General features: G+C 42.2%; 1 protein-coding gene and 1 long non-coding RNA gene across 2 annotated transcripts; one reads left to right on the top strand and one right to left on the bottom strand.

Moving 5' to 3' along the window:
• Window positions 1-355: 355 nt before the first annotated feature.
• LOC131455412 (uncharacterized) lies at window positions 356-2,683 on the bottom strand. The gene is made up of 2 exons (XM_058623019.1): window positions 1,027-2,683; window positions 356-842 (listed from the first exon to the last, which is right to left on the bottom strand). Exons 1-2 carry the CDS (start codon window positions 2,681-2,683, stop codon window positions 799-801), a joined length of 1,701 nt encoding a protein of 566 aa, XP_058479002.1. The 3' UTR covers window positions 356-798.
• Window positions 2,684-12,064: 9,381 nt separating this feature from the next.
• Window positions 12,065-15,771, top strand: LOC131453698 (uncharacterized). The gene is made up of 5 exons (XR_009238414.1): window positions 12,065-12,532; window positions 14,182-14,217; window positions 14,345-14,506; window positions 14,615-14,692; window positions 15,420-15,771. It is a non-coding gene; the product is annotated as an uncharacterized LOC131453698 (long non-coding RNA).
• The last annotated feature ends 7,032 nt before the right edge of the window (window positions 15,772-22,803 follow it).

Genomic DNA, 22,803 nt, shown 5'->3' with positions numbered 1-22,803 from the left:
TTTGATGCCAACGCTCAAGCGCCCCCTGTGACTGTGGATGATAAGCACTAGAGACTGAATGAGTGATGCCTAGAGCATACAAGGTTTGTTTAAATGATCTTGACAGGAAGTTGGTTCCTTGATCAGTCTGCACAACTTTCGGTAAACCAAACATGGTAAAGAATTTAATTAACGCTCGTGTAATGGCAGGTGCAGTGATTCTTCGCAGTGGAATGGCCTCAGGAAAACGAGTGGTAACGCACATAACAGTTAACAAAAACTGGTTACCAGACTTTGTCCTCGGCAACGGACCAACACAATCAACCAATACACGTTCAAAGGGTTCACCAACAGCAGGATTAGGATGCAATGGGGCTGGAGGAACAACCTGGTTTGGTTTCCCCACCACTTGGCAGGTACTACATGTTTTGCAGAAGCGTGTCACTTCCTTCTTCATTCCTGGCCAGAAGAAATGCTTCAGAATACGGTCGTGGGTTTTAGTGACACCAAGGTGACCAGACCAGGGATGATCATGAGCTAACTCTAGCACATGCTGCCGATATGCAACTGGAATCACTATTTGACACACTGAACCACAGTCACTAACTGCATTGGTTTTACCTAATGGTGAAGTCCATCTCCGCATCAACACCCCGTTATCTAAGAAAAATGACTGACCTTCAGTGCATTTATCGTGGTCCTCAACTGCTGCAAAACATTTTCTCATAGATGGGTCACCTGACTGGGAGCTGATGAGCGCCTCACGGGTCAGTGGCAGCGCATGAACAGCGACAGGCTCTGTCCCACCTTCACACTTTTCTAGGTCTCCAGCCCAGTTCTCCTTTTCTCTCGTAGGTGGCAGCCTGTCCTCAGATACAGCAGAAGCAAAAACAGAGTCAGACAGATCGATATCCTGAGCTTGTTTTCTGGCCTGCCCCCTTGTTAGCACGCTAACTGAAAATATGTCAGGGTGACACTGGACCAGATCATCATGTCTAGATTCTGCCACAGGGTTGTTAACGACTTCGGGTGATGGATATACCTTACCCCCAGCTATGTCGTTACCCATAATAAAGCCAACACCATCGATGGGGAATGAAGAACGGACAGCTACCCGGAAGAAACCAGTTTTAAGGTTGGACTGGACATGGATGCGGTGAAGAGGGGCAGGTACAAACCTCATCCCGATACCTCGTACAATTGCGCTCGTGTCACAGGCAGACTCCGTACTCAAGGGCAGTACAGAGGAAAGAATGAATGACTGGGAGCCACCAGTGTCTCGCAAAACTGTGACAGGACGCTGATCATCCACCTTTCCTGTGAGCGAGACAAATGCAGGGAAAATGAAAGGTTTAAAACACTCATCAGGTACTGTTTGATTGGGGGACGGTGAACAACTGGTTACGGTTCTTACTAGCCCCACACCCTTGGGCTTTGAAATTGCCGCCTGCTGCTTACGTTTCCACGCATTGCAGTCCGCAATTAGATGGTCAGCTTTATGACAGAAAAAACATTGTTTATCTGCCTTAGGTGCAGAGACTGATGTACTAAAACGTGGAACACGCGTGTCACTGGACCTAAAAGCAGTTTCATGTTGAGTAGGGGAATCACGCCTGATAAAGGGGCTTCTGTGGGTAAGAGCAAACTCATCAGCAAGAATAGCAGCTTGCTGCAAAGTAGATACCTTCTGCTCATTTAAATACACAACAGTTCGCTCCGGCACTTGGTTTTTAAATTCCTCCAACAACATTAACTCACGTATTGAATTGAAGTTATCTGCCTTACAAGATGAGCACCACCTGTCAAACAGCATCCCCTTCTCTCTGGCAAAGTCAGCGTACGTCTGGCTTGCTGTTTTTCTCAGACCGCGGAAACGCTGTCTATACGCCTCAGGCACCAGCTCATATACCTGCAGTATCGCGCTCTTTACTTTTTCATAAGAGAGGCCATCCTCCACAGAAAGATTAGCGCAAGCTTCCTGAGCTTTACCCGTGAGTTTGCATTGTAACAGTATCGCCCATACATCCTTCGGCCAGTGCAGGGCAGCAGCAATGCGCTCAAACGCACCGAGATAGCATTCAACTTCGGACTCCCGGAAGACGGGGACCAAAGAAACGTTTTTACCCACGTCAAATGTTGTAGATGACGAAGACGGCCGCACACCAGACGAAACTGAGCTAGACTGTAGTTCCAGCTCTCGCATTTTGACCGCGGTCTCTGCGTCCAATTCCATCCGCTTCAACTTGAGCTGAAACTCACGCTCCCGTTCCCGTTCCCCATTCTCCAGCTGGAGACGAGCTAAACGCAGCTTTATCCGCGCATCTATTCTGGACCCAGGGGTCGTTTCAATGGACAATGGTTCAAAACGTGGCAACGTAAACTGCTTCTCGTCCCTGTCACCATATTTTACACCGGGGGTTATGTTCAAAATGTCTCCCTGCCGCTGAGTCGCTTCCGCCCCCCGAGCCTCAGAGCACACCTCCCCTGCGGACTCGGGCACAGTCGCCGGTAAACCACACACACCCCCTTCCACTAATCCGTCAACCACGGCAGCTTTCAACTCCTTCTTAAGGAGAGAAGTTGTAACCTTAATGTCATAGCGGTCAGCAATCGCAAATAAATCAGCTTTCCTACAGTGGTCCAGTTGACTCAGCGTAGGTTTCGCCACAAACTCCTCCACACTAAACACTGACCCACTCGCCATGACGCCGGTAGTAGCGTCTAGCCGCTAAGCTATTTGCAAATTAATGTGTACTACTCACTCCGTGGCAACAGTCAGAACCACTCACGCCGGATGCTACACACACAAACCAACAAACGCAGACAAACAAACATCCCCCAGATCCTACCTACCAAGAACTAACCTGTCTGTCTTCTGGAGCGTGCCGGGCTCGAGGCAACTTGAAAGGCAGAAACATCGGCGGCCGGAGCCCCGAAACGCCTACCCCCTTCGGGGAACTTGATCCCCGCCCAGGATTTGCTCCGAAAATAAAAAAGGCAAAACAATAAACAAGTGTCCGATGGAAGGGTGCCGTGCAACCCAGCTGGACGCTTCTACCTAACTGAGGGAGTTGCTGTACAAATAGGTAAGGCTAGATTGTGCATACACCGTCAATAATACTGACTGCGAACCACCGGAAGTGACTTACCGCTTTCAAAACAAAATAGTCTAAAAAAAAACTACAAACATCTTTACTAATTTCTCAAAACGAAATTAGATCCCGGACGAGCCCCCAAAATTGTTACGTCCCCACTTGTGGCATCCAGGGGAAATGGGGCGGGCAACAATTAAATATAAAACCGGGCGTTTCGAAGAAGAAAAGAAACAGAGATATTTGTAAACTTAGACTATTTATTTCTGCGTAAGTAAATCAGCGTCAACACAAAACTACTTCCTGATGGAAGCGAAGCCAAGAACGAAAAACCAAGGGTTAACACTACGAGCGAATATGAACAAGTCGAAGATAGAGCGCAGCACACAGCTCTCGTTCACGACCAACAGCTTCTCACTGTCTGGCGGTTTGGCCCACTGGCCCCGTCTGCTTCCATTCCTGCAGCTTTGAGGCAATCCACCTGATTGCCAAGGTGCTGCAGGTGTGCCTGACCAGTCAGGTGGGGAGGGTGGCACCTGGCGCAGGACACAAAAGAAGAGCAAAAACCATGCACACGTAACACATACATTCAACCGCAGAAGAAGAAGAACTACTCTCGTTGTAGCTGCTGAGATGCAGAGCATCCACCCTGCCAGAGGGGGAGCTGTGTATCTGGGACAGTAGGAAAGCTCTCGTTGGCTGGCCAATCACAACACAGTCCACGTTATGGGGGTGTGGTTTTGGTCTGAAACAGCGCGGCTGACGAGAGCGTCAGTGAGGAGATATTTTGATCGGCTCGTTTGCAGCGATTAGGAGGTTTTTAACCATGAAAACAAGTTAATATATGTAAGTAGACCTCCATAACTAACATATATGTGTGATACAAGCATTCTATGTCGCCTTTAAATCCTTGGTTTGTTGTGCTGCTGTTCTGTTTCTCCTAGACAACAACTTAAGAACGTAACACAAATGGGTGCTTGTCCAGGATCCTGTGTTCTCTGAGCTAAAAGACAATCCAGAGGTTTGATGAGTCATTGTTTTGTTACCATATTTAAGTATAGGTTTTGAGTTGCATGAGTTATGCCCGCAAGGATGATTTACTGGCTATTGCAGCGCACTTTAATATTCCAGTGCAAAAATATGTTGTTAAAAGGGAGATTAAAAAATTTTGGAGATTGGAGAAGTTACTTGAGTTGAATGTTCTCTCAATGTCTGTGTCACTTGATAATAATCCTTCTGCTGAAGGGGGTTTCTTTCCTAAAGATGACCAAGTTGAGTCAGTTATACTGGCTACACCTCCAGCTGACGGTGGGCCTGCTCCTATAATTTGCCTCGTTTTGTGCCTTTCTCCCCAGAGTCACATGGATCCAGTATGGATGCCAAAATCAAGATACGCCTTCCTCGTCTTCAGCTGGAGGCACAGGAAAAGGAAAATGTACGTAAGACAGAGTATGACCTCCGATTACAGGTACGCAAGCTTGAAATAGAAGCTGAGAAGGAAGTTAAGTTACGGCAGCTTAAAGTAGAGGCCCAGAGAATTTCTTCTAGCCAAATATTACGACAATCAGAAACATTTACGCAGGTAACCCATATTAAGCAAGTTTTCAATGTTGGTAAAAATGTAGCTTTGGTGTTAACATTTAGGGAGTCAGAGGTCGACTCCTATTTCAACGCATTTGAGAGAATTGCTACTGCATTAGACTGGCCTAAAGACATGTGGCCCATCTTGCTTCACTGCAAGCTGGTAGGCAAAGCACAAGAAGTGGTAGCATCTCTTTCCTTAGAAGAAAGCTTGAAATATGATGTGCTTAAAGAATCAATATTGTGTGCGTATGAGATTGTGCCACAGAAGTTCAGGACCCATAAGAAGCCTAGTGGACAAACCTTTGTTGAGTTTGCACGAGAAAAAGGGGTTCTGTTTGATAAATGGTGCACTGCTAGTGGGGTTAAAAGTAATTTTGAGTCCCTACGTCAGTTAATGCTACTAGAGGATTTTAAGACTGCTTTGCCAGAGAAACTGATAGTGTTCTTGAATGAGCAAAAAGTTACCACTTTGTCTAAGGCTGCTGTCTTAGCTGATGAATTTGTTTTAACCCACAAAAATGTGTTTCCCGTCCAGAAAGAAATCCGGTATCGGGTCCTGTGAGACCTAATCCTAGCTATACTCTTTTTGAGAAGGCTAAGGGCCCACAGTCTCCACCACGAGAGACTTGTGAATGTTTCTACTGCCATAAGAAAGGTCACGTTCTTGTTGATTGTTTATCTCTGTAAACAGTTACAACCTCACATGCCCCAGCCCAAAAGAATGGGCCTGATTAAAAGTAGTTTCCAGATATTGAGATCTCACAAACTGCCGGTGACCCTGATCCCTGCTTTAAGCCCTTCATTTTGGAAGGCTCTGTTTCAGTTACAGGGGATCCGAAAGACCAGCAGCCAGTAAAAATGCTGCGTGACACAGGGGGCTCTCAGTCCATTATTCGAGAAGGCATATTGCCTTTGTCCAATGAAACATCCTGTCACTCAAGCGCCATCATTCAGGGGGTTGGGATGAGATTCATTCCTGTCCCTTTACATCGTATACACATTTGTTCTTCCTTGATCAATGGATTCTTTAAAGTCGCAGTGCGTCCTGCTTTGCCAATTCATGGTGTAGATATTATTGTGGGTAATGACTTAGCTGGGGGGAAATGTTATCAGAATCAGAATCAGAATCAGAAGAGCTTTATTGCCAAGTATGATTTGCACATACAAGGAATTTGTTCTGGTGTCATTGGTGCGTAACAAGCATACAACATTTTTTTTTAAAGTTAAGTGAAACAAGTATACGTATATATACACAGTATATAAAATTTTTATGTTTGTTTTGTTTTTGTTTTTTTAAAAGATGAAAAAGAGCACAGTAAAAGAGCACAGTAAATAGCAGTACAGCTGGGCAGTAAGTGAGTCAGTCAGTCATCATCTACCGCTTTATCCTCTGCTAGAGGGTCGCGGGGGGTGCTGTGCCAATCTCAGCTACATCGGGCGATAGGCGGGGTACACCCTGGACAGTTCGCCAGTCCATCGCAGGGCCACACACAGATAGAGACAAACAACCATTCACTCTCACACTCACTCCTATGGTCAATTTGGAGTGTCCAATTTACCTATCCCCACATTGCATGTTTTTGGACTGTGGGAGGAAGCCGGAGTACCCGGAGAGAACCCACGCACACACGGGGAGAACATGCAAACTCCATGCAGAAAGGCCCTTGTTCCAACCGGGGCTCGAACCCGGGTCTTCTCGCTGCAAGGCGAGAGTGCTAACCACTACACCCACCGTGTGGCCCCAGTAAGTGAGTAACAGTGAAATATTCACCAGGTGCAAAAGTTCACAGTAATGACGTTAATGTAACGCATAAAAAGGATGTAATGATAATGTGACATGTAGAGGCAGAGGAGGAGTGTGAGGAGTCAGAGTGTCTGGGGGGGGGCTCCGGGCCTTGTTGATAAGGCTAGTAGCAGACGGGAAAAAACTGTTCTTGTGGCGTGAGGTTCTGGTCCTGATGGACCGCAGCCTCCTGCCAGAGGGGAGTGACTCAAAAAGTTTCTGTCCGGGGTGGGAGGGATCAGCCATAATCTTTCCTGCACGCCTCAGAGTTCTGGAGGCGAACAGGTCCTGGAGAGATGGAAGATTGCAGCCAATCACCTTCTCTGCAGACCGAATGACTGCAGTCTGCCCTTGTCCTTGGCCGTGGCAGCAGCGTACCAGATGGTGATGGAGGAGGTGAGGATGGACTCAATGATGGAGGAGTAGAAGTGCACCATCATTGTCTTTGGCAGGTTGAATTTCTTCAGCTGCCGCAGGAAGTACAACCTCTGCTGGGCTTTTTTGACGAGAGAGCTGATGTTCAGCTCCCACTTGAGGTCCTGGGAGATGATAGTTCCCAGGAAGCGATAGGAATCCACAGTGTCAATTGTGGAGTCACAGAGGTTGATGGGTGCAGGTGAGGCTGGGTTCTTCCTGAAGTCCACAACCATCTCCACTGTCTTGAGAGCGTTGAGCTCTAGGTTGTTTCGGTTGCACCAAGTGACCAGCTGGTCAACCTCCCACCTGTAGGCGGACTCGTCACCATCAGAGATGAGTCCGATGAGAGCGGTGTCGTCCGCAAACTTCAGGAGCTTGACGGACTGGTGACTGGAGGTGCAGCTGTTTGTGTACAGGGAGAAGAGCAGAGGAGAAAGAACGCAGCCCTGGGGGGATCCGGTGCTGATGACCTGTGAGTCGGAGACATGTTTTCCCAGCTTCACATGCTGCTTCCTGTCAGACAGGAAGTCAGTGATCCACCTGCAGATGGAGTCAGGCACGCTCAGCTGGGAGAGCTTCTCCTGGAGCAGAGCCGGGATGATGGTGTTGAAGGCAGAGCTGAAATCCACAAACAGGATCCTGGCGTAGGTTCCTGCAGAGTCCAGGTGCTGGAGGATGTGGTGGAGGGCCAGATTAATTGCATCGTCTACAGACCTGTTGGCTCTGTAGGCAAACTGCAGTGGGTCCAGGAGTGGGTTGGTGATGGCTTTCAGGTGTGAAAGCACAAGACGCTCAAAGGACTTCATAACCACAGAGGTCAGGGCGACGGGTCTGTAGTCATTAAGTCCTGTGGTCCTTGGCTTTTTGGGAACAGGGATTATTGTCGAGGTCTTGAAGCAGGCGGGCACGTGACATGTCTCCAATGAGGTGTTGAAAATATCTGTGAACACTGGAGACAGCTGATCAGCGCAGTGCTTCAAGCTGGATGGGGAGACAGAATCCGGACCAGCTGCTTTCCTGGGATTCTGTTTCCTGAAGAGTTTGTTGACGTCCCTCTCGTGGATGGAAAGAGTCAACACTGAGGTGGGTGGGGAGGTGGAGGGGGGGACCTTTAAGGTGGGCATTGGTGAAGATGCCCAGGCCCCTGCTGAGGTGGGGGAGGTGGAGGTGAGACACTGGAGCTGGGGGTGTTGGGAGGTGTTGTGGGGGATGGTTTCAGGACTGTCCCTCTGTCTTTCAAAGCGGCAGTAGAACTCGTTCAGGTCGTTGGCTAGGCGTTGGTCGTTAAAGGAGTGGGGGGCTTTAGGCTTGTAGTTGGTGATCTGCCTAAGCCCTTTCCAGACAGACGCAGAGTCGTTGGCTGAGAATTGGTGTTGGAGCTTCTCAGAGTACAGTCGTTTAGCTTCTTTCACCGCCTTGCTAAACTTGTACTTTGCCTCTTTAAGTCTGTCTTTGTCTCCACTCCTGAAGGCCTCTTCCTTATCCAACCTTAACCTTCTGAGCTTGGCTGTGAACCAGGGTTTGTCGTTGTTGTAACTCACCCTGGTGCATGATGGAACACAGCAGTCCTCACAGAAGCTGATGTATGACGTCACAGCCTCTGTGTACTCATCCAGACTGTTGGTAGCAGTCCTGAATACATCCCAGTCAGTTGAGTCCAAACACGCCTGGAGATCCTCCACAGCCTCACGGGTCCACTTCTTTGATGTCCTCACTACAGGTTTGCAGAGCTTTAGTTTCTGCCTGTAAGCAGGAATCAGGTGGACCATGACGTGGTCAGAGAGTCCCAGTGCAGCACGGGGGACGGCGTGATAAGCATCCCTGACTGTGGTGTAACAGTGATCCAGAATGTTCTCCTCTCTGGTCGGGCATTTTATAAACTGTCTGTACTTGGGGAGTTTGCGAGTGATGCCTGTCCCTGAGGTACTGGACAGTCCTGATTTAACTTTAGAGTCAGGGAGCATCACACACCCACTTTCTGAGATTTTTCCTGCTGGTGCGGTTACAAGAGCTCAGTCAAAGAAATATGGCATTGACATTTCTGATTATTTTCTGGGTTCGGAACAGTTTCCTGATGTGGTGACTGGGTCCAACCATCAACCTGACGCCCAGCAAGGAGACATGAGATCGTCCCTCCCTGGTCGTTGTTGACCAGGAAGAAACTAAGCAGAAGAAAATAGCCTATGTCCTTGATAACGCCCTGTTGATGAGCCGCTGGACTGGTGGTGTCTCAGAGTGAGGATTGGGGTGGGATTTATCAGGTTGTTGTGCCTACGGTTTTTCGTTCCCAGGCATTGTCCTTAGCTCATGACCACCCATGGTCAGGACACCTGAGAGTCACAAAGACCTATAACTGAGTCCTTAATATCTCTTTTGGCCAGGACTTATAGGACTACATATCTGATGTAGTGCAGTACTGTAGTTCTTGTCATGTGTGTCAGATGGTTGGTAAACCAAATCAGGTAATTCCCACTGCTTCTCTCTGTCCCATTCCAGTAACAGGTGAACCATTTGATCGGGTTATTGTAGATTGCATGGGGCCACTACCAAAAACTAAAGCTGGGAATCAGTTTCTTTTAACCGTCATGTGTGCTTCCACCAGGTTCCCAGAAGCTGTGCCTCTGCGGAAAATTACAGCTCCAGTGATCACCAAAGCCCTGGTAAAGTTTTTTTCGCTATTTGGTCTGCCAAAAGTGGTTCAAGCGGACCAAGGCACAAATTTTAAATCCAATCTGTTTGCTCAGGCCTGGAAATCCTTAGGTGTTAAACACATAACATCTAGCACTTACCACCCTAAAAGCCAGGGGGCACTTGAGCGATTCCATCAGACTATGAAATCCATGTTGAGGAAGCACTGTTTTGACTCCCAGAAGGATTGGGATGATGGTGTTCCCCTAGTTTTGTTTGCTGCCTGTGAAGCAGTACAGGAGTCACTAGGTTTCACTCCGGCTGAACTAGTGTTTGGACGTGAGGTTAGGGGTCCTTTAAAAGTCCTTAAGGAGCATTTGATCAGCACGGAATTAAAGGTAAAAAGCATTCCTGAGTATGTGACCAAGCTCAAAGAGCACCTCCAGCTGGCTTGCTCTTTGGCTAGGAATGTACTGACCTCTTCCCAAAGGAAAATGATGAAACGTCATGACCAGAGAGCAGTTGCTTGCCTGTTTCAACCCGGAGACAAGGTATTGATTCTTTTACCTGTACCTGGTTCTGCTCTCTCACGTAAATTTCCAGGTCCTTATGTGGTGGAGAGCAAACTGAGTGATACAAACTACATCATCAAAACCCCTGACTGCCGCCGGCAGAGCAGAGTATGTCATGTCAAAATGATGAAACTGTACCGCCCAAGAGAGGCTGGAAAGGGGCCACCTACAACCCAAACGTTTTCACCTATGGCTTCAAAGGAGCTCTCAATGGAGGTGAAACAGACCATCCTGAGGCTGAAAAAGGTTAACAGGTTAACGATGGAATAGCCCATGCAGCCTTGTTTTGGTTTTTTTGCAGCCTTCTGAGTCAATTGTCCAATTACTTTTGGTCCCTTGAAAAAGAGGCGGCTATGTATTAAAGAGCTGTAATTCCTAAACCCTTGCTCCGATTTGGATGTGAATACTCTCAAATTAAAGCTGAGAGTCGGCACTTTAAGCCCATATGTGTTATATATTTGTATCCTGAATATGTTTTCGTAAACAGCTAAAATAACAAAACTTGTGTCACTGTCCAAATATTTCTGCGCCTAACTGTACTTGCTTACTTTTTTCAATACATACTTGTGCGTACTTGCTTACTCCCGTACTTGTAAAACGTCATCAGCCTCAGTCCAAGTTCTGTTCCAATTCTCAAGTAAGCGAACATTGAGGACGGTTCTCAAACCCGGAAGTGTTCTCGCTCCGGCCATTTTTACCAAGTATGCACCGGAGGTGACTTAAGCATACTTGGGATGGCCATGTATCCCAGAATATATTTCGGCGGAACATAGCAGCAGATAATACAAATATAAACCTGAAATAAATATTTTTCTGTGTCCCGCAATGCAGTTTTAACATAATTTGAGGCGAGAAATTAGTCATTTAGAATTCAAACATGTGGTTTGTGTATTAAAATATGACGTATTTATAGTTTGGCAGCGAAGTTAGTTGGAGGTGATCAGCTCCGTCCCTGCGGACGCTCGGCGCTCACTGTGCAGAGCAGCGTTACCTCGGCCTGTCCTGATGAAATGATCCGCTGGCTCAGACATTGCTGTCATTAGATGCTTGGTGTGATCCATTTGTTGTTGACGTGTTATTTATTTAGTTTTGACCTGACAGTTTGAAAGTTTGTATATTATTAATGTTTTATTTATTTTAACTTTGAATTTTAGATTTATATTAAAGTTGCACGATCATTGTACCTGTATTTAAATATAATATGTACATAAATATATATATATATATATACACACACACACTCTATCTCTACAATGCTATAATATATCTATTTCCACATTGTACTATACATTTGAATAAAAATAAATTAATAAATGAAGTTAAATATTTAAAATGTGAAAATAATAACTATATATATGCATTTATTAAAAGTATTTCATATGTTCATTTATCAACACTGTAGGTGGCGGTAATGAGGCTTAAGCACTTGGCGCCACCTGTAATTCAAACAGTAGAATAAGGAAGTACGCTGCTGTTCCAATTGAAGAGAACATACTTGTTTACTTCCGTACTTGGCAAGTATGTACTCGAGGTGTACTTCTCAAGTATATACTTCCCAAGTACGCAAGTACATACTTGCATACTTGAGTACTGAGAAACGGCCACACACACGTCCCTTTTAGTCCTGTACCAGTTAGCTGTTAGCTGGCGTTAGCTCATGCTTAACATGAGAACAAACATGCACACACATATAATTAATCACAATTAATCAATAAACATCAAGAAGTTGAAGTTGACACTGATCCTTCCTTCAAATTGAGTTTGGTGCTGAGTTCTTAAGAAGATGTTTAGCAGCTTATGAAGCGTCTACTGTTGGTTTTTACAGCAGCAACAGAAGGAGCAGTTGACGCAGCTCTGGAGTAGGAGGAGGAGCTGCTGTTCAGAGGAGTGGTCAGAACTGCTACACTGTAAAACGCTACAGCCCCTTTTAGTTATGTCAAATTAATACTTCTATTTAACTCAAACAGCTCTGACAAGTTTTGGATTTTAAACTTAAGTTTGCACGTTTTCTGAATTTAAACTTTAAGTTCTATGTTGTGTTGACAATTGATGATCTTGATGTGTTCACTTAACTAGAATTTCTGAGTTATGATTAAATTGTGCGTGGGTGGTGAAAAGGGCGGGCTTTCATTGAGCAGGGGTGAGGGGGGATGGCAGGTGGCAAGATGGAAAAAAAAAGCAGCTATTACTTTTAATCTTGAAAGAAAATCGTCTTTAAACCATGGCAAAGTTTAAAGGTATATAAAATGACCTGTCTGCACATACAGCTAAGTTTTGTGTTCACAATTATGAATCTATAATCTATAAATATAGAAAAAAGTGGTAAACAAAAGAGGACTACTTTCCATGGCGGATGGATAATATGCAGCGCTACCTGATAACAACCTGTGAATAGTGGCGGACTCTTTTTCTCATCGAGTTGGAGCAGCAGGACCCCTAAAGGAGAGGAACTTTCCTACTGATTTACCTTACCGAAGGTGAGTTTTTATATATATCTTTTGATTAAGTATGTGTAAATCAATCTTAATGTTGTTTAAAATGATGTTTGAATGTAGATTTTAGTTTTTAACTGTAGCTGAAAACTTAATTGAAGTCGATAATAAGCTAACTACCGTGACCTTGTTAGACTCATTGTGGGCAAATTTCCTTAACCGCGCCTTTTCTAAAAAAGTACATAATTCAAAAACATTCACCAATTAGGTCCGTTTTTATATATATTTAATATGTCTGGTTTTTAGCTAGACGGAGAGATGAGACCTTCATTTGCGTCAGACCTTCGTTTAATTTTAATTTTTTTTTTCCAATGTAAACCTGTGTTGTCAGTTAAACACGTAATTAGCGGCGTAAAAGCAAACCTCATTTTAACGGCGGCAATTTTTTTTATCGCGATATCAACGTTCCTTTTGGCCGAGCAAAATTTGTAGTTTTTTCACATACTGTTGCAACAACTAGTAACGTTAAAAAAACTACAACACCACACCGGATATAGCTAGACCGGAAAGAGTAGTAGGTGAACGTTACGCTTTGAGTGGATGACAGCGCTCCTCCGTCTCCAAGCGGGCTCTGCGTATCCAACACAGCCTGGATCATTTCTCGCCGCACTCCCTACATCCAAGTAATGATGTATGCAGTGTTATCAACTAAGCTGGCTGACCCCCCCCCCCCCAAACCGTAGTAAGGATACGTCCAAATACCGCTAGCTCCTTTAGCTCGGGTTAGCTCGTTACGGCAACAACACACTAAATCACGGGACTTTGTCTGCGTTGAAGAACTGCACTTTATTCACAGCACTGCAGGGTGATACACAGCCTCTCTTATTATTGTGCGGCTCGCACAATAAGAGGAATAACTCAAAAATATGCAGGGTGACAGAGATATTCACCTGCGGCTGGCTAATGTATGTCTGATATCATGTATGTATATGTGCTATGTAATGTCTCTTCGTAGAATAAGATGTGTAATAATAATTAATCTAAAATAATATTTTGACACATTTTGGCTTGAACAAATATTGCGTCTCCTGCAATTTGAAATTGCAGTAAGCTGTATTGCTATTTCAATAACATTTGTATTAATTGTTCAGCCCTACACTACAGTATATGCCAATATTGTCTAAAATAAAAAAAACATTTGCAGAAAGTAAGCTGATCCACTTTTCTATGTTGATAAGAGCTTTGAAATGAGAAAAATAATGGGACAAAAATAAATCAAGGGACATTTAGAATAGATAAAAAATGTGTGATTAATTGCGAGTTAACAATGACATTAATGTGATTAATCGCAATTAAATATTTTTATTTTGACAACACTAGTAATCACCTGATGTTTCCGTCAGTCACTATTGAATTAAAACGAATGTTGCTGTAGACTAAACTGGTTCCGTCTGTTGACGTGTGTCTTAGCCAGCAGAAAAAGGGTGTATGAGGAGGGTCAGTGATGCTGTGGGACTGGTAGTCACACTCATGATATAGTTAAGGATTTTACATTACATTTTAATTTAAATCAGTCTATTGTCTCTGTCACCAACAGCAACACTGCATAAAACAAAAGTAAATGTGTTGATAATTTTGTGTAATATGCCTACAGATAAACAATTAATATACTGTATGTTTTTCCCAATTTTCAGATATCTGCAAGAATGGGCATTTAATGAAGTGGAAATGTAAGTTTTGTCCATTCTTCAGTGCGCAAGGAGCCTTTAGTGTATTTTCATTGTCTTTATAAAGCTTTATGCAGCTCCAATTTCTTTCTCTCATGCCCCCTTTTCTGTATTTTGTCATTTGTTTCAGCTGAGTGCTGAGTTCGACAGAGTTGTCACCAAAAACCTGCTGGAGTCATTTCTGGAAGGACGAGATGCCACAATGGCAAGTCTGTTGGAGCTCTACAAAGCTGGGGTGGCATCAAAGAGGAGGTCAAACCTGAGCAGTGTTCTACAGTGTCTTCAACAGGAGGTATGGACTGTTCAGGAAAACAAATCTAATTTCTTATAAGTATGTACCAAAATAAGATGATTATAGAGGATTCTATTGCATTTACATACTCTTGCCTTTTTTGTGTAGGACACAAACCAACACAAAAGAACAGCTGCCTTACTTGATCTGGCTGAGGATTCGTCAGATGTAATCAGGATGTGTGATGTAAGTCAATGTATTTACTAGGGCTGGAGAAATTACTCGATTAATAAATTAATCTTCATCTACTTTGATAATTGATTAATCGGTTTGAGTATTTTTCTTTAAATAAGAAAAAATAAGTTTTCTGATTGTTCAGCTTCTTAAATGTGAATATTCACTGGGAATATAATTTCCAGGTTTGAAGAACACTGATCAACATTTTCAATGTTTACTGACATTTTATTGATGAAACAACGATTAATCAAGAATTTTGAAAATAGTTGTTATTTGCAGCCCTAGTCTTTTATACAGATTTTTTTTTGCCATAATTAAAATATATACAATATTCCAACTACCAAGGACTAATCTGAAACTGTCAGTCCTCAACATATTTAACAAAATCTTCTACACAGAATTTACAGTAATAAAATGGAGGACTAGCCTGGCTAATGTCAGACTGTATCTCAATCTTATTTGAGATTGAGTATTAGTGCAGACCTTGTCAGAATAAAGGTTCAACCACTGTTCAGCATCAGTACATGTTATACAAAACAGTACAATTTAAGAAAGATGCAGCAACCTGGCCCTCAATAGGCTGTATTAAAGGGGGTTATGTCTGTAAAATTTTTAAGTATTGATAAAATAATGAGATGTCACAACTGTTCTATCAGTATATTTTGACGTTCATAAAAATAAAAAAAAACATGTTTTCCTTTTATGATAATTTAATTGTCTTTATCTTCGTCATCAGGCTCATGGAGAAACCCTTGATGAGAGGAATGCAGGTTGGAATGTTAATTGGACATGAGGAATCTCGGCACGGTGCATTTGCTCTCAAAATCTTCAACGTGGCTGTGGTGGTATAAGAGACAATCATTCTTCATGACCTACAGGATGTGCCCACAGGCTTCGCCATGCTGATGGGAGCAACATACTGCCTGAACCTCCAGTACCCACACCACATTGGGCCAAATTATAATGTGGAAATGTATGATACTTAACAACTTGTCTTTGGTGTGGTTTAGACATTTTGGCTGGTTTTGTTAGCACAGCTGTTTTTTAAGCTGCTGTTTAACGTGGTTCAAATAAATGACTGCAAGAGCTGCAAGAGTCGATTGTGATTATTTCAAATCATTAAGCTTGATAGCATCAGTCAAAATAAAATAGACATTCAAATTAAAACAAATATGAAATTAAAATTTTCTTAACTTGATAGGACAAGTTGTGTCAATATAAAATAGTTGTATCAACTTGAAATTGTAATTTATTATAATGCAGAAAGTGACTTTTAAATCTCTGTAAATACAGGATATTTATTTGTTTGAACTTGCTGTAACGAGTTGAACCACAAAGCGATTGAAAGTTGAATCAACTTTATAACTAATAGAAGAATGTTGAGATAACTATACCACTGCACTTTACTCAACTTTATTAACTTGAGTTTATTAGTCAAAACAAGGATAATGCTTAAGTTGAGTTGAATTGCAATTCTAAGGCAGCAGGTGAACTTCCGTTTGCAAGTTGAACAGACTAAAAATGTCTTACAGTGTAGTTATGTAACTTACAGGCACCTTTGAGATCTGCTTGGGTGAGCTCAGGAAAACAGTAAAGCCCTGCGTTCCCAGCAGTGGGTTTGATTGTGTTTGTTATGAAACTTTAGGGCTTCATAAATGAGGAAATGATGCAGATACACACCAAAAAGCAACGTTGATTGGCGTTTCCGGTCTACCTCCGTTTGATGAGAGGTGTATAAACTTACAACTGTCATTTCTTCAAAGTGTTAGGATCTGCTTAAAATGTCTCTCCTCCTGTTTCATCTTACCCTTTCCCATTCTCTTATATGGCTGCCTGTTTTCCCCTGTCTGCATGAGTGTTTGTGGGTGTATCTGTGTGTCATTTTCCCTGCAGGCTGGCCAGAGAAACCCCTTTATCTGGTTTCCCTCCAACTCACCTGCTGCAGATTACTCTGATTGCCACAATTACTCACTCCTGTTTAAAAGCCTGGACCAGCTCACCAGCTTGTTTTGTCTTTCTAATGGTAACACTCAGCGGTCATGCTTGCCTTCTCAGCTTAGAACCCAGCCGTCGTTACTTATTTTGCTTTTCAATTATTCCAGGATCACTTGCCCTTTTTGTCCCTGCCTGCTCCGGCTAGCCTGCCTCCTTTAATTTATTTTCTTCACTTCCTTAGACATTGTCGTTTACTGAGCCTTGATGTCGCTTTTTTGGTTTTTGGACTGACTCCTTTATTTTTTAAATTAAAGATTTTTGATCCAATCCACTCAAATCTTCATTAAAATGTTATTACATGATTTTAATTCTCTTTCGAAAGAGCCTGTAAAACACCAAATATAATAAAAATGTTCTGCTCATTTTTGCAATTTTCTTTAACTCGGGAAGATAAAAGACGTGATGAGCAACTGTGACACAAAGCTGGAGCATGATGCCCCTCACAATGCAGCTATGAGCAACTCTCCATCATTGGGTTGTAGGAGTCAGCTGCCAACCACAACCACTTGTGTGTTAACAGTGTATTGCAAAAAGTCTCAAACTATTTCTGATTTAGGTCCCTAGACTTTATAAAAAAGTGGACATAGTCCAGATCCAGTTTGACGATGAGGCCAACAATTTACTGAATATTCACTGGGTGCAACTCCGCCGGTTGTAAAGGAAGGAAAAGCTTTTATCTTCTAGACACAAATATAGAGCTCCTGCTCAGAAGCCTCAATTTTCACATCTAATTCCTGCATTATGCATTTTCATAAAAATGTATAATTTATTTTGCTTTGAGTGACATTGCATCTACATGTATGGGTTTCTCTGTCTTGTCTTTATCAATGTTTATCAATGTCTTTATCTTTATGTCATGTACTTGGATTGTATGATGATTTGTCCTTTGACTGGCTGCAATCATATTTCCCAAAATTTGATAATAAAGGTCGATGAGGTTGACGATGCTGCTGGTGATAATGATGATGCCAATTTAGTAAATTAGTTCCCATTAAGAGGAAAATAAATGATAAAGCACAGCAAATACAGTATGAGTGGACAACCTCCGCTTTAAAGTTACCTTTGAAATATAAACAAATGCCTGTTACATTCAAAACATTGTCAGATTACTTCACACACCTTTCTCTCTGTCTCAGTATTTAGAGCTTGTGTCGACCAATGATATTCTACGGTGGCCGAGACCCGCCATCGCTGCAAATAAAAGAAACGCTGCAAACAAAAAGAAACGCCGCTGCAAATAAAAGAACAACACCGAAGAACATCGTTGTTCTTTTATTTGCAGCGGCGTTTCTTTTTGTTTGCAGCAGCGTTTCTTTTTGTTTGCGGCGTTTCTTTTTGTTTGCAGCGTTTCTTTTATTTGCAGCGATTGGTGGATCTCAGCCACCGTAATATTCTCCCACACTGCACACAGGAAGAGATTTTCTTTTATCTCAAGAAGCAAGTATCATTGCCCCCCAATGTGCTGCTGCTGTATATATAAACCCACATGCTCCCTCAGTCAGGTCTGATCGCATTGCTTGACCAAGCCCAGTTTGAAATGACAAACAAACAAATAATGGTACATTGTTTTTGTTTTGAAGACTAAACAGCAGCAGAATAATAACAATAAATATAAACAAAATCAAAAGGTTATGCTTTAATGTTATATTATAATCCTGTGTGAAAGTGAGAGTTTTGACAATTCTACAGCCATAAAATCAAAATAAATCCAGATGGCCTGATCATGATGGTCATAAGAGTGGTCATAAGAGTGTTAAAATATGTACGTCATACATTCTTTATATTTATTTTAATTTAACTCTTTCCATACACAAATAGATAAACAGAACGAAATGCCATCAACACAAGGGAATAAGTAGCAGTGTAGAGGCGGCACACTGCAGTTGTAATGTCCTTGTTATGGATAAACTGCGTGTTGAACATATGCTACTGGGACATGAAATAATTAGCCAAGGTTGAGTGGGACCCTGGGGACGTTTGAATTGGAGGGGATTAACATGTAGGGAGGAGGGAGGACAGGCTGCCAAGGTCAAAACCCACCAGGGTTTATGTGCAACCAAATCCATAGCACATTAGTCCCATGACGCCACACTCAGTACATTTACATGACATTGGAAGAAAAAAAATGATTAAGATAGTGACTAAAACCAGAGTCAAACAAGCCGTCTACGCATGCTCCACAGTTCCCACTCTACAACTTTGACCCAGATATAATGGAAGAAGCCATTTCACAGACAAAGACGACAACAGAGAGAAAAGAATGTCAATTTATGACCTGTCAGCTGAAGGAATTTAATATTTCGTTATAGCGCACGACATGCTAATGACCAACCAACAACTAAAGTTGTTATCTGTCATCTGTGACGTAATAGGTCATCAAGGAAACACCTAATAAGATGGGGTGATATCGCCACCTAACAGCGCAGTTGGACACACTTTATTTTATAAATTGATTCTTTGCTAGTGGTTGTGCACTGGTACAAGGATAGTCATCCATGTAAATGCCACTTGTATTTAAGTCGAGCTACAGCTGTAACTCGACTTAAATACTGACCGGGCGATTCACTTCACCTAGTCTTGTCACTTCTTAGACCATCATCTTTTATTAGTTTTGTGTATTATCACCAAATGTTTCACCACAGTGAAACATTATTCAACAGCAACGTCCAGTTCAGGAAACTGTTTCTAACAGATGCCAAAAGTAGAGACAATTAAAATGCAGATTGTCTCACCAGACTCACCTATGTACTGTATAAACCCAATTCATGTGCCTTCATCTCTCCTTTTCTGCCCTGTCCTTTCCCTCTATCTTTGCTTATTCCTCTGGTCTATTCATTTCATCCAAACATAAGTCACACAAAGACATTATCTTCCCTTTTTCATATGAACCATATAGCCATTACTGACATGACATAAAAGTGTCAGTGTGTGTGTGTGTGTGCATGTGTGATAAAAGCACCAAATGAAACATGAAATAGTGCAGGTATATGGAGGGATAATTTATGTTCCTCTTATCTCATTCTTTATTGGTCTCTCAGTGACTACAGTATGAATATTTTTGCCTAACAGCATATCGAGGACAGGGTCATGTTTGCATAAGGAGGTAAACTACGACACTAATAGCAATTCAGGCATGGCAGAAACACACAGGGGAGGAGGGGAGGATGAAGGGGTGAGTGTGAAACAAAGACTATTGGGCGATCTTCCCATTTAGAATAAAAAAGGATTAAGAGTTTGAGTGATAGAATACTGCATGATGACTGATTCTCATACTCATAACTCCCAAAACTTCTCATTAAAATGATCAGTGATGTATATTCTTCATTTGTGACCTTATGCAAAAAGAAAGACTTCTGAAAGTGATTTGCCAGCAGGCAATGAGTCATGCTGTCTGGCTTTACTTTGCTTTGCTTCAGTGCCACTTGATTGATTTCAGGCCCATATTGCCTTGAAAATGCAATGCTTTCTTTATTTTGATATACCAACTTGAAAGTGCTCAACGTTCTGTGTTTAGTGCAGTGAAAGTGCTCATCTCAGAAATATGTTCCACACAATATTGTGCAACTTTATAACAGTACGTCTAGTGAAATACAATTTATTTATTTTTTTTATTCACATTTTTGAATTCTTTTATCTGATGGCTACATAACAGTATGCTTTAGATAATGTTTTCTCTTAGACAAACAGTGCTGGGCAAAAATATAACTGACATCATGCAATATTATTTATAATATAATAATATATATTATTCCACATTTGTTTCGGAGCAACACAACAGTAGTCATGTTCACTTTCAAACTGTCTATAAATGTAAGGGTTGAAAGGTCTGAAACAAACAATGAATTAATGTGTCCATGTTCTCCTCACGCTATCCACTGCTCATTCCCATTGGCAATGTAGTTCTTTCATAAATGGGTCATGAACACTTTCTTGGGGACTCAATCCAGCTGCACATTTTGCTTTGAAAGTGAGTGTTTATGGTAGCAGGATGGAGATGGAGGAGGATGTCCATGTTCATGATGAAGAATTTTATCAGGCAGTTTGTTTTTGATGTGTCAGGAGGTCAGTAATGGTGTCTAACCCACAGTATATCAGACACACTGCACCCGGTAGCTTTCATTGTTTCATATGATCTGTTGGTTCAGTTAAGGGTTTAGTAATAGCTAAAAGGCTAATGAACAGCTTCTTTTGCATGTGCCATAAGAACCCTGAACTGTAATAAACATTCACAATTATGACTGAAATGCAGCCAATCCCAGCTGACATAGGGCAAACACAATAAAGATGATCAAGGTGTTAACTACAGTATGTCTACATATTGTTAACATCTTGAGGAAATTAGAACCAAATACTCTCAGACCAAAAAATGTGTGTTCAGGATATTTCAGATTCCTTCTGTTTGACAGGAAGTTGTCAGTAAATTAGAGCAGTAAGTAAACAATTGTCTTGGCTGTGAGCCATTGTCAATTGGTGAACCATACTCACACTTGTTACTTTGGTAACACTTCATATTACAGTTCAGAAATAACATGGTTTTAGTATGGTAATAGGAGCACTTTCCCACTCACATGTATGTCATAAATGTATGTCTGTGTATTACAACTGCTTAGATCTTGCACCTAAAGCAGTCAAGTAGTGTGACATGCTGGACACACCTCCCCCTCAGCAGTCACCTTCCTGGTTGTGTTGTGAGGAGGAGAGACCAGCAGGTGGACACAGATGAAAGTTAAAGATGAACGTTTAAGTCATATGATCACAGCAGTTGATATTTTTGGAGGAAAACATAGGAGAGTGCTGCACTGGGTCACGAAATGTCCCTATCTGTCGCTCATCAAGGAGAAGCGCAATAGTCCAATCAAGATTTCAAAGTGAACACGAAACCCTTCCCAGTGTCATCAACATACTAAACAAACCATTTTATTAAAAACAAGCATGGTATCTGCTGGAAAATATGCACTGTTTGAAGAAATGTGGACTTCCGTCTTGGACTTCGTAAAGGGCCCTCAATTTCTTAGGGCTTTAAAGTGACCTTACAACCCCTGTACAAACGTTGGGCATCCCATTGCCTCGATATTTTTTGCCTCTTCACCACTAACTGTGCCATTTTGTTTTGAGTGTTTTCTGGTTGTTTGTTTGTTTGTTTTTTATTTATTTATTTATTTATTTATTTATTTATTAAATTTAAGTATGTTTTTGTCTGGTTGGCTGTTTCTTGGGTTATCTGTATCTGTAACTTGTGGTTCCATGTAAGGAACAAAAAACCTACGAAAATCCAATAAACACATTTGGAAAAAAAAAACAAGCATGGTATCTGCTGGTAAACTGGCTGTGAGTGGTTTAAGAGAAGCCCACAGCAGCCGGGAGGATCAGGCCTCACACACACACAACCCTGGGGTCGCAACTCTGTCTTTTTTCTTTCTTTTTTTTTTTACACCATTGGTAAACCATGTGATCCAATCACTTGATTATTTAGGCACTCACTTGTCATATTTGTATTTTTCCATGTGCACCCTAATGGAGACTGCCTTGACTCTCCATCAGTTAAGTGTGTTGGTATTTAACCATAAAGATATATAGGATTTTTTATATATTTTGGCATTTCTACTTTCTTTTCAACGGTCACTTATACCTTTAAGGACCACCTTACAAACACCTTACAAATTTACTGTAACAGACGTTATAGTGAATTTTGTTTAGATAGCACAGTAAAATGTTGGGATTGTGATTTCCTATTTATTGAGATAATATTACTTTGCTGAAATTCATGCACAGAGTGCAAAGAGTATTTTGCGTAGGGTGTACACAAAAGTAAAAATAACTAATAACTTTATTTATATAGCACCCTTTAAAAACAAATAGCCAGGAGGGAATTCATGAAGATTGTGCACTTCTGGGGAAATTTTTGATTTTTGGCAAGGTGTTACAGGGCTGCATGGTCGGTGTAGTGGTTAGCACTCTTGCCTTTGCAGCAAGAAGACCTGGGTTCGAGCCCCAGTTGAACAAGGGCCTTTCTGCATGGAGTTTGCATGTTCTCTCTGTGTGTGCATGGATTTTCTCCGGGTGTTCCGGCTTCCTCCCACAGTCCAAAAACATGCAATATGGGGATTAGGTAAATTGGAAACCCT

The sequence above is a fragment of the Solea solea genome, chromosome 2 (genome assembly GCF_958295425.1).
Source record: "Solea solea chromosome 2, fSolSol10.1, whole genome shotgun sequence".
Lineage (NCBI taxonomy): Eukaryota > Metazoa > Chordata > Actinopteri > Pleuronectiformes > Soleidae > Solea > Solea solea.
The sequence above is the reverse complement of the archived record's forward strand: the minus strand, read 5'-3'. Positions and strand labels throughout refer to the sequence as shown.

Excerpts from the sequence above, each read along its gene's own strand:
- LOC131455412 (XM_058623019.1), bottom strand. The coding sequence starts at position 2,683 with ATGGCGAGTGGGTCAGTGTTTAGTGTGGAGGAGTTTGTGGCGAAACCT. Across the intron at positions 843-1,026 it reads GGGTAACGACATAGCTGGGG|GCTGCCACCTACGAGAGAAA; the intron begins GTAAGGTATATC and ends ATCTGAGGACAG.